The sequence below is a fragment of the Rhododendron vialii genome, chromosome 6a, assembly GCF_030253575.1.
Source record: "Rhododendron vialii isolate Sample 1 chromosome 6a, ASM3025357v1".
Classification (NCBI taxonomy): Eukaryota; Viridiplantae; Streptophyta; class Magnoliopsida; order Ericales; family Ericaceae; genus Rhododendron; species Rhododendron vialii.
In genome coordinates this window covers 38,928,867-38,948,227 of record NC_080562.1, presented here as the reverse complement: position 1 = coordinate 38,948,227, position 19,361 = coordinate 38,928,867, and the positions used below count along the sequence as shown (strand labels likewise).

The 19,361-nt window shown below is 37.3% G+C and overlaps 2 protein-coding genes across 3 annotated transcripts; both read left to right on the top strand.

The window, feature by feature from the left end:
- Window positions 1-1,666: 1,666 nt before the first annotated feature.
- LOC131329241 (uncharacterized) lies at window positions 1,667-5,195 on the top strand. 2 transcript variants are annotated; one of them, XM_058362333.1, is made up of 4 exons: window positions 1,667-1,845; window positions 1,943-2,139; window positions 4,153-4,358; window positions 4,716-5,195. In XM_058362333.1, exons 2-4 carry the CDS (start codon window positions 2,050-2,052, stop codon window positions 4,975-4,977), a joined length of 558 nt encoding a protein of 185 aa, XP_058218316.1. In that variant the 5' UTR covers window positions 1,667-1,845; window positions 1,943-2,049; the 3' UTR covers window positions 4,978-5,195. The 2 variants fall into 2 exon arrangements, with proteins under 2 accessions (XP_058218316.1, XP_058218315.1); XM_058362332.1 differs by lacking the exon at window positions 1,667-1,845 and having other exon boundaries at window positions 1,930-2,139.
- A 3,904-nt stretch (window positions 5,196-9,099) lies between these two features.
- LOC131329240 (ethylene-responsive transcription factor ERF054-like) lies at window positions 9,100-10,344 on the top strand. Its single transcript, XM_058362331.1, has one exon. It carries the CDS (start codon window positions 9,161-9,163, stop codon window positions 10,199-10,201), a length of 1,041 nt encoding a protein of 346 aa, XP_058218314.1. The 5' UTR covers window positions 9,100-9,160; the 3' UTR covers window positions 10,202-10,344.
- Window positions 10,345-19,361: the final 9,017 nt, after the last annotated feature.

Here is a 19,361-nt window from a genome sequence, read left to right as displayed (position 1 = left end):
GAGAGGAAATAATTTGAATCGTCCAAAAGCGTTTAGAATAGCTAGAATTACCGTACTGTCATGTGGTACATGCTCGACACCCAAAAATTTCTTGAATAAAAGATGCAATGGGTTGTCTTCTTTGCATCCTGGACTGGAAATTACATGTGGACTGGCTGGTGCGAATGTGCAAGCCCTTATTTTCTCGCATTACTAGGAGCCGTTGGATCAAGTCCGTTAGGAAGTACTCCTTCAACCAACACAATCCATCCCACCTCGTGAAAAAGTCTGCTAACACACCTTCAAATTCAACTATGTTCAAAACCATTCAATGATCGACTCACGGCATCAAACAACTTCGATCACAATTATATCTGAAGTGGTATTTGAAAATCGTGCTCTTAAGATTGCTTCGTAACATTTGCTTATCGATCAGATCTCATAACTAATTCTACACCCTTTGGGTATACGAAATGGATACTAGATTAAATCTTTTTCGCATTAACCAAATTAATTTTGACCTTATCATTTTATTTTTGGAAGGAAAAATCCTCTGTGTAGTCCATAAATTACTGCGAGTTAATTGGGCTAGGGATTATTCTATAGAGTTATGCTTTAACACTTTTGGAAGTCACATGTTCACGTAAGTATGCTGAACACTTTTAGACCTTTTTGCCAAAAAAAAAAAAAACACTTTTATAGATAATGAGTTTTAGCCCAATTGTCCATCCCATAAAATTTTAGGTTTCGTTTGTTTCAATGTAAAATATTTTACGAAAAAAATATTTTTCATGTAAAATATTTTATTGTAAAATCATTACAAGTTTGTTTATTTTCTGTTGTTTGGCTGATTTCCAAAATTAGGTTGTGACAAAAATGTCTCACATGCATTTGGTGTGGAACGAAAGAATACCACGATAACTTTTTAGGATAGGAAAATGTCCGACCGAGCCAGCACCACTGCCATTCACCCAGAAGCCCAATGACTATGTCCTAAAAGGTCCAAAACTTCACACGCCAATCACCTGGTAAAACAACTTACGGATTTTTTGGGGTAAGTCATTTTACACCTTATAAGGTAAAATGATTTACAAAAAATTTTGCAACTAAACACCTGAAAATGGATAAAATATTTTTGACAAAAATGTTTTACGGTCAAACAAATAGAGCCTTAGTCCCCGGCTGTTGAAAGAACACTTTTATCGAACAATTTTCTTTGTTATGTGTATGATCTTTCGGTAATGATACCAACACATATATTATACACAAATTTTGTGTGGGGCCCATTAAAGGTCCCACACAAATGATTCAAGCCGTTCATTAAATGTACAAATTTCTTTTAAGAGCCTCCGCTAAAAATTGGCTCAATCCAATACTTATAATAGCTCGATCCAACTATCTAATTTTTCATTCACCTTGAAACTGAATGAAAAATTAGATGATTGGATTGAACAATTATAAATATTGAATTGAGCTATTTTTTCACTAGAGAGCCTTAAAATAAGGTTTTACATTTAATGAACGGCTTGGATCATTTGTGTGAGACTCGTAGTAGACCCCACATAAAATCTGTGTAATTTTTTTGTGTGAGTAGCACTACTGATGATTGGATTGAGCAATTAGAAAATAAATATTTAAAAAATAAAAATTTTAACAAAATGAAACCTGATCGTCAAGACGAACAATTAAGATTGAACCGCACTGGCTTGAAAATCTGGGTCCTTGTAATTAACACCATCGTTTTAATGTGTGGAAAGGTACTCCAGTAAAATATTTGGGCATCCAGTTGGAACTTGGTTTTGTCCGTTAGGTGGAATCACGATTGTCAACTGGTTGAGACGTCTTATTCTATCTCTATCCCAGTAGGTAATTCTTTCCCACAGTTGTCACATCTTCTATCGTGCAATTTTTTTAAGAATCGCTCACCATCTTCAATGACACTCCACTGCCTCTCTTTATACAGCCAGGAAACAGCCCCCCACACAAACACACAGTAAACGAAGTACAGATCTAGATCTAGATCTAGAGAGAGAGAGAGAGAGAGAGAGAGGGGTTCGTAAGCACTTGCCAATGGCGTCCAAAATCGTGCTGGCTTTGGTGTTCGTCTTCGATCTGATCGCGTTCGGGTTGGCCGTTGCAGCTGAGCAGCGCAGAAGCACCGTGAGTTAAACCCTAACCGCCCGCCATTTTCACTTCTTGCTTCTGATATGTTCGAATACGCATATATTACATACGTAGTGATTGGAATTTGGAAGTATGGATTGCATGGTTTAGTGCTCAAGACTAGAACAGAGATGAGGATTTTACGTGAGTTAGGACTCGGATCTTGAACCGTTCGAAAACTTTAGTGCTGTGTGTGTTTATTAGGAAGTTCAATACAGTTGAGACCTGAGAATGCGGGACTTTCCACTTGTCTGATTCGATCCCGGTTATTTTGGCTTATCGGTCGAGTTTCGCTACTGCTTTTCCAGTGTGTTAACACTGGAACTATGATTATCCCCATTCCACTAAGCCTTCTTTAAAAAAAAATACTTATTTGTAATTTTCAAGCTTAAAAATAATAGGTTTATTGAAATAATTTTTGTGCTTTGATAGATCTTGACAAAGATCTTTTAAACGATGCAAAAAAAAAAATTTAAATTATTTTTGTAAATACATTATTTTAAATTTGAAAATTACAAATAAGTACTTATTTTTTAAGAAAGTTTAGTGGAACGGAGATGCTCCATTTTTAGATGACTCATAGTCTATGTAGCACGGACATTTCGTCGGAGCTCATGTACCGGTGTCGGACACTTCTCGGACACCGACACTCTCCGGACACGTGTCTGACACTTCTCCCGGAGTGTCCTGTTTTTTTTTTTCCAATATTTGGGCTCCGACACTTTCAGGATAATTTAGGGACACTCTGGAGGTAAATATGCAATTATAAGGACTTTTAAAATGAATCAAAGTGTATACTTTAGGGACACTCTCTTTGTTTGATGTGTTCTGTCTTTCTTTCTCTCTCTGATTAGATTTAGGGCTATCTGGTTATAATATTATTAAACTTTTATCTTATTTGAATGTTTTTTTTTAATTTTATATATATATATAAATTGCGTGTCGTGTTCCCCGTTTCCTGAAAATTTGCGCGTCGGTGTTGTGTTGTGTCGTGTCCGTGCTACATAGCTCATGGTCAAGGATGTTCCGAATTTTGTCACGACCAGTAATTCAGGTAAATGTTATCTACTATCCCACAAATAATAGGTATTTACAGGACCTTCGGTTCATCCTTGTTACAAAATTAACAGGAGATTGAAGCTCTCTGTCATTTTGCGAGTAGAGAAGTTTAACGTAGTATACTAAATAAATATTATAAGCTATTAACAAATGTTATGAATTTCTATGTCAATGTTATGCATCTTTGTGAAAATTTTATAAACTTCATACAAACAACCATGATTTTAGATACAAAATGTAATGAATTCAAAACAAGTCAAGGAGGTGCACACCTTACACACCTAAATGGGTGTGTGCATTGTAGCCTTCCCCTAAAACTTTTACATTTTTAAATGATAAATCTCACAAAAACCAAAACTATATGCAACTTGCTGTATTTGATAATTGCTAATGAGCAAAGATAATAAAATTAAGAGGAAGATAAGAAAAAAGTAGATATAGATTAATGAACTTCTACTTTATCATTGACCCCGACGTTTTTCATAGATTGAGAAGGATGAATGATAGTCTCATTTGTAATGCTATTTACTATAGCGAGGAGAAGAGAACCCTAATATTTGCATAGTGTTGATGTTAGTAGCAAGTTGAGGCAATTTTAAAAAAATTTGGGGTCAAAATTATAAAATTTGTGTGCAAAATTTAAAATATCCTAGTGAGAAATCAAAGCATCTGTATCAAGGCAGCTCGGCCATTGGTTCAGCCCAATTCACCTTGAACATATGACTTTTTACACAGATCCATACAGCCAATAGTTGATTTGTTAGGTATCAATACTTTTTAGTTGGTTGTGAAACTGATATATGTGATCTCAATCTCCAAATGGTTGCTGAGAAAATAGAAAGGGGCACTTTGATTCTCATGTTTTATGCTCTTTGGCTTTGTTACAATGTCAATTGGGAACTTCTTGTTGTTCCAAATGAAGTATGGATCTTACAATGTTTACATTCACAGGCCACAATCACACCAGACGCTAACGATGATTATAACTATTGTACCTATGACTCGGACATTTCCACTGGCTTTGGTGTTGGTGCATTCTTGCTCTTCATGGCCAGTCAAGTCATTATAATGGTGGCAAGTCAATGTTTCTGCTGTGGGAAAGCTTTAAGACCTGTTGGATCAAGGACTTGGGCAATTCTTCTTTTCATAATCTGCTGGTATGTTCCCATATTGAAACATTAAACTCTAATCTTTAAATAGAATTTGTAAAGTTCTGTATCACTTCAAGAAACAATGCAAACCCTTAAATTTCTCCAAACAAGTATCTAGAATGTCGTGCTCGCAACACGTTATTCGTATAGCTTTGTCCCCACACTCAGCAGGGGATGACACACTGCAATCTAGATACTTTTCTGTAAGATTTTTCTGCAATGTTTGAGTATCATTTCAGATGGCCAAAATTGCCACTAAACTTGCTTCTTAAGCGAATTACTGTGGAATCCACACCTGCTATGGAGTCAAAATGCTTACCTTGTACTGAATCTGTAAATTATTTTTATTTTATATTTTCTCAGGGTATTTTTCATCATTGGGGAGATTAGCTTGCTAGCTGGTTCAGTGACAAATGCCTATCACACGAAATACAGAACAATATTCGGTGGCAATAACCTTCCATCTTGCGAGCAGGTGAGAAAGGGAGTCTTCGGAGCTGGGGCAGCCTTCATTTTCTTGAATTGCATAGTATCCGAGCTTTACTATGTATTCTTTTCCAAGGCAAAGGAAAGCTTCCAGCCATATGGTGGAGAAGCTGCTGTCGGTATGGGAACCTACAGATAAGCTCATTAACGGTGATTTTGGCCGTTGGTACATTGTGCTACATACTGTGTTTTACTCTTGACTCTCTGCATCAATTCAATTGCTACATTGTCTGTTTGTTTATTTTCTTTTGAGATTTGATACTTTACGTTGACACAGCAGGAGTGTATCCCGTACCACAATGTTGTTTTGTTCTTGATTCTGTGCCCATTTTGAATTAGATGTGACTTGAATTTTCACGATTGGATGTTGGTGTTTTCTGTTCCATTGCAATAGCGTGAATTGTTATCATCTAGCCAACGCAATAGTGCAATTATTTTGCATCTGTTCGTTGGGAAAATATCGGGTAAAGCAGTGACCGTGTGATCGTATCTCAAAACCGTAGCACGTGCTACATGGTTGGGCCTAATGGTTGGTGGGAGAATGGGGCCGTCTCCCAATTTCTGTGCATTTTTTTTTTTGTTGGCTAGTGAAACCACAGCCGATTGTTCCCATTTTTACGTCTTCCCATTGGAGAAACCTGTCTCTTCCCTTTGAAGGACGGGCCTTCAATTAGCTCCTCATCAGTACTATTCGTATCCTCCAAGGGTAAAGGGTTCATTCGGCTGGTTGGTGAATTAGCTCCTCTCACAATTGAGTATGATTTGATTTTTGAGATCAAATCGCAAGAAAATACAATTTCTTGTGAACCCCAGGCGTGGTTGCCTTTTGACCAAACCGAGAAGGGAATTAGTTGAGGTGCACGTATGGTGGCTCGGATACCCGGACTCCCGAACTAGAAAAAACCCCACAAGCTTCCAGCACATGGATATTAAAAGAAACAAGTCCAAAAGTTGAAAAGCCTTTTCTTTTCGTCAACCACCGCGGTAGTTGCCCATTTTCTTCGGCCAACACTCATGTGATGTGGTTCTCACACCTAGATATGAGTGGACCAACTATCAATTCTCAACTACTTTTGGAAGTCCATTTGGATTTTCTGTGGAAATCAGGGGCGCCAACAAAAAGACCCACCAGGAACCAACATTTTCAAGTAACAAAAGCTAAAAAAAGAAAAAGAAAACCCAAAATGAAACATGACATGAAGTATGATATGTACTTACAAAGAACATCTCAGTCCCTGGAACAACAATTTTATAACCATACGCAAACAATTACACACGCATACTCGCAGAGGTGGTGGGCCCCACATGTACAATCATTCTATAACCATAAACACTTACACAAATTTGTTCACATTCACATTAGGGCCCACACACACTACACCTCCAGTGTGTGTGGGTCTCACCAAAAGATGTGAGTGTGTGTGAGTGTTTATTGTTGAATAATTATTGGACATTTGTAAGGGCCAATTCAGTCATGGTCACGAAAATTCATTGGGTGCTCATGGGGCACTACCACATATTGCCCCAATATCGCCCGATACCACACATTTTTTGTGAAATTGATTGCTAATTATATAAACCCACAGAAATGTATAGTGTTGAGGAGTATTGGAACACCACATGACAGTACCCAAGACCACTGAATACACAAAGTATGCAACAAGAAAATAACATCACCATAACTAAAAGCTAGCCGAATAAGGAACTAACAACCTTTCTTGTAAATTTGTGATTGTTTAATGCTGCTAAAGCACAGCCACTTGATCCAATAATCTTACTTCTAATCTTTTCAAAAAAGCACGTACTATGTAGTTTAATGGTAATTTTTATTTTTTTTGGGTCTTAACTTACACCTCTATGAATGCAAGCGGAGGAATGCCTCATTCATTCGAATGATTAATGTCAAGGAAGACATTTTTGTTGCATTACTAGTACTTGTACTTGCTCGGGATACTAGCGCCCTACACCAATACATATTTATATGGGGCTATGCCTAGCTATGATTCTCGCATAAATGTGTGGTGGTGGAGACCCTTAGAACACAACGTGAAAGTGCTCCAAGAATATAGGATAAATTTTTGTTTTGCGACAAGGACATGGTTGACAAAATACAAAATAAATAAAAGTAAATAAAAATAACTCTAGGAGTTTACTTTTAACTAAATGGTGACTTTCTTGCTAACCTAGGCACTAGGCACAATAACTGCACGCAAACAAATCATTGACTAGTAAATGCTTTCATGCAATGACATGTCAATCCACCACAGAAGGTTAGGAGAAATTTTTCAGTGCCGGGTGGGTACCACGTAGTGTCCATTCAGCACATTTGAACCGTCCGATGCGATTTTGGACTGCTCGAATTTAGAGAGAGAAAGAGGAGGGGTGAGAGGTGAGAAAAAATTTCAATCTGAGTTGTCCTAAAGTGCATCGAACAGCTCAAGAGTGCCGAGCAAGCACCACATGAAATATACCAGCTCGGCACTGAAAAATATCTCCAAGGTCAGGCTTCATGTGTAGAATTCTACTTACAAAATGATGTACCAATCCTAATTTTTTCCAAGTGGATCAATTTCCAATCTTGAAACTTGAACGACTTTGTTTGTTTAGGGGATCCCAGGTATGGTCTCCAATAACTTTTCTTTGTCTATCTATATCTCAACTCATTACTTTCAAAAACTTTTCTTAAAACCCCCAAACGAACAAGAGTTGATAGGGACGATTTTTCTGAATGATTTTTGAGAACTCTAGCTTATTCACTGAAGTTATTCAATGATACAAAGATTCTCGCACGAGGTCGATCGAAATTGACCAATTTCGCATTCCATCGTAGCAATCAACTGATTAAAACTTTTAGCTAGATTTCATTTTTCCGGTGCTATTGAACAGAAAGGTGTAACAGTACCATATCTCAAAAGTGAAGGATGTTTATCATGTAGGCAACACCACAAATCCGTACATCCCCTATCTCACAAAGGCGCCCAAACTGTCACTCCTCCAGGATAATTCATCCATCTTGAGTAGTCGAATGGTCATCGGATTTGAGTCGACTGTAACGCCACAACGTGCCTAGCTAGGAAAAGCAATTATACGTGTATGTGAGTACGTATCAAATGTTACTTCTACACCAGCTTCTAAGAGAAAACAAAACTAAACTCAAGAAACTTAAAGACATGATCATTGTGTGACATCTATTGGGTTAGTCGCGTGCCCTCAAAATCTACCTTTGTGATCGAAAGGAAGTTCCCATTTTTCTTGTATACTCTTTGTGTAGGATCATTGTTTCCTCTAGAGCTTTGACTTTGTAATTCACGAGCAGTGCTGAGAACTTGTATCTCAACAGAGATGTGTTCGGAGTTGTTCGATACACGTAAATTGAACACGTGCATCGAATGGCTCCGGATTCCTTTCAGGTGTGAATTTGTAGGGATTCGGGTATCTTTGTTCCAAGCATTTTACTTTAGTTAATGCACTGGTGTTCGGACAAATAAGCTAAAGTGGCTTATTTTTTGTCCTTATTCAAATTTTTTTCGTATCATTTGGCTTATCCTCATTTTTTTGGAGATTATTGCATCTTCATGACGAGAGGAATCTAAAAAGTATAAAATTTTGATCGAAATCCAATATTTTTTGAATAAAGACGAAAAAAGTGGCTTATTGGCTTATTTTTATTTTTATGTGGGTTTGTTTGGCTTATTTTTGGCGGGAAAGCCAATGGCTTTTTTAGCCGAACAGGGCCAATTAAACAAGGAGTATGGCTTATTCACAGAGCCACTGTAAAGAGGTAATTTAAAAAGTCGCTTGATCTCAGCCATTTGTTTCGACATTGAACGGTCCAAATTTTTATAAAATATTTTCGAAGAAAGTTTACTCTTCTCCAGATAAATTTCATTAAAATCCGGACAGTTCAATACACTCTGAACGGGTGCAATTCACGTCCGTAAACTATTATTCACGGAAAGCTCTGTGAAATAGTTTTCTCTTAGACAAGTTACATGAGAAACTCTTTTCACAGAAGATATCCTCATAACTGGAGAACCAAACGAATTTACCAGGAAACTTCCCATTTGGTCTAATCCAGAGGTTTACGCCATCAATATAGTTATGTGCTTAGCACTGATTGGATTTCCAATTAGAGAAAGTGAGCGATTTGGGCATGCCACTGACACAATATTGCATGCCTATCTATTACGTACACAGATTACGGAATTACTTAATTGGCAAATGCTTCCGACTTAACCAATTCACCATTGCTTAATTAAGAGGCAAGAATACCTCTCTCTCTCTCTCTCTCTCTCTCTCTGCTAATCCTCTTGTGATCAATAATGGAACAAAGTAAGACCAGTGGCACATCAAAACAGGCTCCTAACGAAACAGAACACAAAACCAAGATTGATTTTTATCCAAATCCAACCGAAAACAGGGTCAACGAGGTCTTTAGCTGCAAAAAAAGACAACCTCAAAAACCCATTGACGACGATGATCTCGTGTCAAATAGGCCTCTCAAAAAACTTCGGACACCAAATTCTCAAAACCCAACTCCATTCTCGACTCAACTCCCAATTCCTTCATCGAGGCTTGTTTTCCCTTTCCGAATCGACGAAACAATGCTGAATACCAATCGTTCAACCAGACCCACCGATTTCCCCCTCTTCGCCCGGCCACCGTCTTTTCAGAACCAACAAATGATTTCATTCGCAGCAAACCCTCCTCATGGCCTGGGCTATGACCATTACCATTCACTACAGCAGCAACTTCTCGCCTGTCAAAACAACGGGCCTAATCCGAACCCAGACTCTTCGAAGGCCCCTGCAGCCGCCACCAAGGTGTACAGGGGAGTGAGACAACGCCAAGGGGGGAAATGGGTGGCCGAGATTCGACTCCCTCGAAACAGGACTAGGCTCTGGTTAGGCACGTTCGGTACAGCCGAAGAAGCTGCTTTGGCATACGATCGGCAAGCGTTCAAGGTCAGAGGAGAAGATGCTCAGCTCAATTTCCCACATCTCTTCTTCGGTTCCGAAAGTTCGTTGGATTCTCAAATGGGAACGGCGGAATCTAGTTCAACTGGGGGGATTAATAATGAATTGGACAAGGCTGATACGAACAGTCTTTGTGCCTATGAATCGGGGTTAAGCGCGATTGAGAATTTCGGAACAGGGGAATGCTCTGAGTCAGTGTGGGGGAACATGGGAAGTGCTAATAATTGTCTTGATGGGAATCAAGAAGGTTTGTGGGATGAAGGTAGTTGGTTTCCAGATTGGGATGATCTTGATACTGTAAAAAATCTACTTTTTCTGCAACCGAATTTCGCAATTCCTGGGGGATTTGATGACACTGAGGCTATATTTGGATGGCCAGAATCTTGAAGATGAATGGTAGTATAGTACAAGTAATTTCATTCCGGTATATGAATCAATTCGGTATTGTTATTCAAGCATTATTTATTTTCAGAAGTTTATCGGAGTAAACATTTACTTTTTTAATGGATTGATCCAGGAATCTAAGATTATCATGGGATAAGGGATGGATTAGATTGCCACTTAGTCTCGAAGTGTGATTCCTGGTTGAATATGCTATTAGGAATCACATTTCTATTTTGATCGATTCCGAGCGTAAGAATCATGGGAACAGGACATCACATTCTCCTTCCTCGTGATTTCTGGCATCCAAACTGGCAAAATGTCAAAATGCAACTTGAAGACTTAAATTTGGCTTCAACTTCCTGCAAGAATGATAGTGATTTCGCAATCCTATAATCCTCTGTTTCGTTTTTCCATTTTCCTTTCAGGATAATCCTGAACATGTTCAGTTAGTTTGTCATCTCTGTAAGTCAACATTTACTTGTGACTAATGATTTTCTTTCGAGCAGGTAGTTATGGTAGTTAATTTTATTTGTCTGACAATCTAAAACTACCGATAAGGGGCACATTGGTCAACTCAATTTTAAATTTATTTATTGAGAAGTATAGAAACTTCCAAGGATGGAACCGGGGGTTTAGTAGCGGCAGCCGCCACAACAAGAATTTTAGAAATTATAATTATTATATGTATTTAAAATAATTAGGAAAATGATAATGCCAAAACTATTTTTGTTGGTGTTAAAACTCTGTGCAACAAAAGCTTGTACCATATGCAATGTACAAGACTTTTATGCACTAGAGTTTTGGCACCAACAAAAATAGTTTTGGCACCAACAAAAATAGTTTTGGCATTATCACTATCCAAAAATTATCCCCAACTTATATAGTCTTGCCACCGCTAGATTTTTTCCTTATTTTTTGTTATATACTCTAGTGGTGGCGAGACTATATAAGTTGGGGATAATTTTTGGATAGTGATAATGCCAAAATTATTTTTGAGTTGGGGATAATTTTTGGATAGTGATAATGCCAAAACTATTTTTGTTGGTGCCAAAATTTTAGTGTATAAAAGTCTTGTACATTGCACATGGTACAAACTTTTGTTGCACAGAGTTTTGGCACCAACAAAAATAGTTTTGGCATTATCATTTCCCTTTTCCTTATTTTTTGTTATATACTAGTGCTAAATCTTCTTCTTCTTTTTTTCAAGAAAGAAGATCCAAAAAAGCATTCTAAAACTAAATTCAATGGTCCAAAGTAAAATAATAAAAAGGATGAGGTGTAATTAAGGGAAAAAAAATTCAACACTTTAACCCTAAAACAACTTAAATTAAAAAGCTAGTCTTTTGTTATACTCCTTGTGCAAATGACAAATATCTTTTACTATAGCTTTTGTTATGTTATTTTAATTTTGACTAATAATATTGTAATGAGTACTGCTATTGGTGCCGATGGTACCGTAGAGAAAATGCACCGACGGCCACTGGACGGCCGATCCGAGCCGTCCAAAAAATTTAAAAAACAAAACCGAGTGGGCCTTCGCGAGAATCAATGGCATCCGAGGTGTGTAGAGTACTTGATCCGAGCACCCCTTTTTCGTCTATATATGTATATACGTGTATATACACGAAAAATGGGTGTTCGGATCAAGTACCCTACACACCTCGGATGCCATTGATTCTCTTAAAGGCCCACTCGGGTTTATTTTTTAAAATTTCTGGACGGCTCGGATCGGCCGTCCGGTGGCCGGAGACGGGCGTCCGGTGGCCGTCGGTGCATTTTCCCTACTGTACCATCGGTACTAATAGAATTTTCGTATTGTAATGCATCTTTTTATTTTTTTTAGTATACATTTTGCCACCGGATAAAATTCCATCTTTGATTAATAGACAGAGGAAATTATGTAAATGAGGCATTTCTATGACTTTGCTTGCAGACGCATCCGATCTTTTATCGTTCTCTCCCTCCACGCGTTGACAGCTTAGATTGATAATGACATTGGTCAGTGGTGAACCGTTGGATCATAGTTGCGATTCTAACACAGTAACATAGTACGGCACGATATGACTTTGCCTGCAGACGTATCCCATCTTTTATCAAAACCTGTGAAGTAAAATACTTAAAACCTTTGTGAAAACACTGTAGATATGGGCTTCCAATAATGTGGGGTCTTCTCCTTTTTTGGGCTTGCTACAATCACTGAGGAGATGCCCCAACTGGCATTTGGGATTTGACCAAGATCACTAGGCCCATGTTGTTGCTTCTTGGGGACTTGCACACTAATGGGATGGCACAAATGTGGAATCGAATCGCGCCCGAACTCGATATAACTAAATGAGCCAAGCTCGAGCTCAATTTTTTTTATTTTGCTTTTATTTTTTGAAGTGGTGGGTGGGGGAACCGGGGAATCAAGCCTTCGACTTCCATTTAACAAGTGAAGTTTGGTGCTACGAGTCTCGTAAGGCTCATTGTAGATGACATAATAAGTAAGAGAAATGAAGATATAATTCTGGATTCCCTTCATATCAGTGTCTGAAAAGAGTGAGAATAGGAAATTGATTCCTAACAAGGGTGGCTATCAAGGGAGAGGGTGGCACGCGACACCTCCGTTTCAAAAATAATAATAATTATTATTATTATTATTATTACAGGAGACGTTAAATAAAAAATTTTGAAAAGTTTTCACAAAGCTTACCTTGGTTTAGTGGTTAAAAGGGTGTGCCTTTTAAAATGCATCAAATATTAGACCAATCAGCTTCAAACAGAAGTAGTCGGTATGGCTTTACGAGGAAAAGGAATATCTTTTTCCCAAGTCCAAAACAGTACTGGGATCATGCTGTGGTAATTGCCGACAGAATCAAAGCTCGAGGTTATTTCTGGTAGTCGACAAAAGAGTAAATTCTTTAAATCGCCGGTATAAATATTTGTTTCTTTCAAATCAATTACATTACGCCACGTTGTAAAACAGTGGTTCCAATCAATAAAATGTGGCGACGTGGAGTGGTACCAATCAATAAAATAGGCGATGTGGTGCAATGTAATTGATTTGAAAGAAACAAATATTTACACTGACGGCGTAAAAAATTTGTTCTCATCAAAAACCCATTTTTCTTTTCTTGTTTTATTTGCATCGTCGGATTGAGACTCGCATATGTAGAGTACACACGCACATGCCTACTTTAATTAAAAACAAGCTACAAAAATGTCGCATTTGTTTGGGATTTTTATCCCGTCGCCGCAACGGAAGCACGCCATAGAATTGAGCAAGCACAAAGAAAAACAAAGAGTGCATAATTTACGTGGTTGGGTCTCAACTCAATGAATATCTCACAGACAAAAGAGAATACCACTATATTGATCGAGTATGATGAGATAAAATAATAATAATAATAATCCTCAAGCTTACATTCACTTTAATTTTCTCTCTTTACTCTCCCAGTAATGCTATTAACCAAGCACTATTTACCTTCTTGTACCAAAACAAGATACGTAGGGGCGTGCTGCCCACCTAATGCACAGCACAGTGTTATGCGATCTCAACCTTTCAAAAGTGTTATGGATTATTCAGATTTTTAATACAATCCCTATAACAGTCGTGAAGGAAACCACCATATTGCATGGCCAATTAATTTGGTTCTCCAATTCACCTTTTCAAATTAGACTTGATCTCCAAACTTGACCAAGATTCCATCTTCATGGAAACCACTCCCAAATCAAACACCACTCTCGACGGATTTCCATACCAATAGAAATTCCTTGCTGTAAGAATTAGTTTGAGGTGTACATAAGGTGACTCGAGACACCTTGTATTACCCCTTAAAAAAAAATACTTTTCTTGTCTAAGAACAAAGCAACAAAAGCTAGCCTATGTTACATCTAGTAATTAAGGAACATAAAAGCTAATTCTAACACAAAGAATTTTAATTACTATCCCATGCCCATGTGTGTTCGGTAGTAAAAAAATTGTAGATTTTTATTCGTGATCGAGAAGTTGTTAGGTGTTTCCGGTAATGAATAAGTTGTTGAAAAATGTCAAATTATTTTCAGCAGTGAATTAGTTGATGGTTTGTGAGTAGAGTTACTGTAGCAAAAACAGTGTTTTTTAACAATTTTTTTGTTAATGAAAACGATATGATAAAATGCTAAAAGTTTTTTGTTAGTAAAAACAAAATGGTAATATGCATTAAGTTTTTATTAATTTTTATTTGTGAAAACGGGGCCTCAGTATGTTGAGGAACGACCTAAAGCTAGGGTCTTAAAAGGAAGGACAATAATTATACGAAAGTCCTATATATACACGAAAAATAGGGTGTTTAGATCAAGCACCCTACACACATCGGATGCCGTTGATTCCCGCGTTAAGCCCCTCGGTTTTTTTTTTTTTAAATTTTTGGACGGCTCGAATCGGCCGTCCGGTGGCCGGAGACGGCCGCGTGCGGCCATCGGTATATTGTCGGTATGGAATGGTCGGTGCAAATAGCACCACTCATAATTATAATTGTATCCTTGTGTAAGTGGGAAAATGCTACGCCCACCGAACTCCCAAGCGAATGGTACCGCGGACATCGTTTTGGTGTTGAAGTGCAAAAATAAATCATTATTTTCCTTTGGTTTTATAGTTCTCTTAGAGCTCTTCAATAAAAGCTCTATAACTAAAAATTCATTATGAGCTTTTAAGATAAAATTATTAGAAAAATAAAAATTTTGCACCGGTTCAAACTAATTGAAAATTAGAATACTTAATTTTTTTAACCATATTTTGCATAGGCTGGAACCTCTCTCTTTCAACCTTTAGGACGTCGTTTTGGGTGTTGAAACGGAAAAAAATAGAACATTTCTCTCCATTTGGTTTTATGGTTTTCTTAGAGTTTTTCAACATGAGCCTTAGAGCTAAAAATTAAAATGATCATGAAAATAAGATCTTTGCACCGGTTCAAACGGATTGAAAATTGCACTTAATTTTGTTAGATGGTTTATATATTATTAAAAAATATGTTTGAACCGGTGCGAAGATTTTATTTTTCTAATCATTTTATTCTAAAGGTTATAATTAATTTTTAGTTCTAGGGCTCTCGTTGAAGAGCCTCAAGAGAACCATGAAACCAAGAGAATGATTTATTTTTTCCGTTTCAACAACAAAACGATGTGGGGCGTACAATTCGGTGAACTCTCACCTTAGGTGTCATTTCGCTTTCTTTTTAAACCTTCTTTTTCAAGAACAAGGTAATTTCAAGTTCAAATATAATGAAAATAAAAAATAATTTTTAATTTATTTTGCACTATTTAAAAGATCTCAATGAAATCTATCAAATAAGATCCATACTGGTAGGAAATTATTTGCGTAAACACATAATTTTTTAACTTGAAATTATCTTCCTTTTCAAAAAAGTACTTTTTTTCAAAAACTGGAACGCGGCCTAAGTGCGCCCAACCTCCAAGTCTTAAACAGATCTAAGAGCATCCGCACTAGTCTCTCTAAATTTTGAACAAAATTAGAGAGGAAAAAACTATTTTATTATTTTAGCTACTCACTTTTAAAATGTCTACTGCATCATCAGACTCCATATATTAAAAACTATCTCATGAAAATATATTATTTCTTTATTCACAAAAAAAAAAAGCTGCAAATATCAAACAAAAACCCTCTCTCCCTCTAACTTTACTCTCTCTCTTTGATATTCATTGAAGTCGACCCAAACCACTAAACTTTCGTTCTAAATCCAAACCACTTCGACAAGCCCCTCTACGTTGAAGATCGAAACCCTTCTCTCTCTCTCTCTTCTGATCAACTCCCAAGACCTTTGCGATCTGTGTCCATAACTCTGACCCGACCGCCAACCAGAACCTTGCCATTGCCAACACCCTCATCGTCGGCAGAGAGTCCTTTGGTTAGAAGATGACACAAGATCAGTTGGGTTCATCGAAGATTAGAGGAGAGAGAGAGATGTCGATGGAGTACAAAATAAAAGAATTGGACGCGAGTGATCAATGACTCGTCTATGTTGACGAGTTACTGTATCAATTTGATTTTGAAGCTACCAAGAAACGAGCCTGATGCAGGTCAAAAATGGAGGCTTTCCTCTCTTATTTAAACTAAGAAAAGAAGTAAAGAGTGTGATGTGGATGCTCCAACGAGTGAAGCATGATAAATTAATGTACCAAAATTAGGCCAGTTCATAATTATCGTCCGCAAGTGCCCTTTGTTGACACGCGGTGAAATTGGGACCAGTACTTGCCGCTCGCTGTGTACCGTTCTAAATTTGTCGGACGTCCGTCCTCGAAGGAACCAGCACCACTAGGCGTTCTGGTGGGTTGAAAATTAATCGTATCCGACGGCGATAGAAATAGAACAGCGAAACGTTATTTTCAACCTCAGGAGTGGTGGTTTTAAATTAAGTCACATTATTATGATGAGATAATAAATCGATGCTTTTTTCATGTCAATAACGATGGCACAGAAATTAAAGTAGCCCGTCCATTGTCGTTGAAATCATGTAATCGACATTCGCTACCTAACACTCAAAGGGCCCGTTTGGATGCGGAATTAAGTTATAAGGTATTATATAAGAAGGGAGATTAGATAGTAGGAGGTATTGGTTCATAAATGATGGCTCACGTTGATGTGATGTTTATGGAGGGAGTATTAAATAGTACTTGATTTGGATGGAGGATTAATTGGGAGTATAAGGAAGGGGGATTGATGTAAAAAGTTGTTAAATGACTTTTTTGCCCTTTTGCAGTATTTTATAACAAAATTTGTTAGTTTTATTATAATTAGAATAAATACGTGCTTTTTTGAACCGCAATGGACAGGAAAAAAAAACAAAGAAAAAAGTGCAAAGCCGCAAGGGACGGAAAAAAGAAAAAAGTGCAAGGCTTCATTTGGGGAAAACTTAGAAAAAAATTTAAGTGTTCCAAATTTTAATCTTTTTGAATGGATGGGAAGATTTTATTTTTTTGATCATTTAATTCTAAAGGGTCATAATTAAATTTTGACTCTAAGACTCTCGTTGGTTAGTCCTAAGATATTTGGTTGTACGACTTTCTTAAGACTAATTAACGAGAGTCCTAGAGTCAAAATTTAACTATGACCATTTAGGATAAAATGATCAGAAAACTAAAATCTTTCTATCGTTTCAAACGGATTGAAATTTGGATCACTTAATTTTTTAACCATATTTTTTAATATATAAATTGCAGGTTGAAAAATTAAGTGTTCCAAATTTCAATCCGTTTGAATGGATGAGAAGATTTTATTTTTTTTATCATTTAATTCTAAAAGGTCATAATTAAATTTTGACTCTAGGGCTCTCGTTGGTTAGCCCTAAGAGATATTTGGTTTTACGACTTTTTTAGGGCTAATCAACAAGAGCTCTCTAGTCAAAATTTAATTATGACCCTTTAGAATTAAATGATCAGAAAAATAAAATCTTCTCACTGATGCGCACCCAATATTGTAGATATTTGGTGCGACTAGTCCCGTTTTATGTTGCTTTAACTTGCATTTATCTAGCTTTTATAACGATCTTGCACGTAAGGTGTGTTTTTAGTGTTTTCAGGTAAAACGTGCAAATAAGGCGCATTTCAACGCCATGGATGGCCCAAGTGCTTCCAAGTACCCGAAGACCCTGTCGGCCCCTTAAAATCTGTCTGAGTATGGAAAAATGACTTTCAGAAAAAGTATCGATTCTCGAGATTAAAAATGGCGGTAATTAATCCTTGAATTTTTGTAAGAGTAACTACAAAGTTACAAGGTTTTATTTGAAGAGCAAGGTCATGTTTTGAGCCATTTTCTCTTGCGAAAAACGTGCAGATTTCCATTTTACACTAAAAATGGGGGGTTGACATTTTGATTTAATTGAAATCTTCAAATTCTGGTAATGCCATTGTTTCCAAATGGGGGGTACTTTCTTATTTTCATTAAATAAATTAAAGTAAAGAAAAGGTAAAAGAAAGGTTTAAAATGTAGTCTTTACTTAAGTTTAGAGAATGAGAATAAGGTGCTGAGATGCTGTGGAAGTTGCTGGGAGCCGTCGGGTGCCAAGTTCTGGAGGCTGGCTTGAAGAACCAGAGATAAGCTCTGCGTATCGATACGGATTAAGCGCTGTATCGATACGCGTTGGTTATCTTTCCAAGCAGAGAGTCCCGTATCGATACGGCCATAATATGTATCGATACGGGATTGTTACGGGAGATTGGCCTTTTCAGCTTAACGATGTGGTATCGATACTTTGCTTATTCTGTATCGATACGGAGAGCTTCCGACCAGATATTTTGCTACTTTTTGGACTTTCCATTTATGGAATAGTTGCTACTTATAGTATGTTTTTAGATATTTGAGGAGAGAGAAACCCATTGTGTATAAATAGGGGTCTCCTCTCTCCCCTTTGTTATCTAGTTAATTAAGAGCTTTTAATTTTCCTCCATTAATGTTCTTTCAAGCTTTTCTAGTGTAATTCCTTAAGAACTCAAGTAAGTAATTCTCGTTTGTTAATTTCTCGTTTCTTAAAGTTGTTCCTACGGACTAGATCTTTTATAATATCAAGTTTGTTTTCGTTTTCATCGGTTAAAAGTCATGTGTCGTTTTTATGCTTTCTTTTATGCTTTAGCTATGTGTGAGTAGTTGATAGGCCAAGTCTCGGGGTAATCTTTCCCGAGGACTTAGGTGGTTATTTGGTTCTCAAACCTTCGGGCTTAAAATCTTGATTTTCGGAATTTCATTAATCTAGCCTTTTTGGTCTAAGCGAGGCGTGTTAACTCCTTGGTATGAAGTTTAGTCAAGCGGTCTTGGCAAGCGACATATTGAGGGCTCATGGCCCCCTACGTGTTAGATACATTAGCAAAAATAGGTTGATTTAATTCCGGTTAATCACATCTTTTGATAAACGTAGTCATTAAAGCTAAATCTTCCGGGCGTGAGCACGCGGTCGTGGCTCTCGCCTGAGTTATATTGAGAACCGGTAACATTCTTTGTCAAGGGTTAGATGATCCCTAGACTTGCCTCCTTTAAGTTAATTAGGCGTTTTCCTAGTCTTTTGCCTTGGCAATTTTCATCGTTTCAAAGCAAAACCAAGTTGGCCGTCTTAAACGCCACAATCCACCTTACAAACCTACATTCCGATTAAGCTACATTCGAATTCTCTGTGGGTACGATCCCGGACTTCCG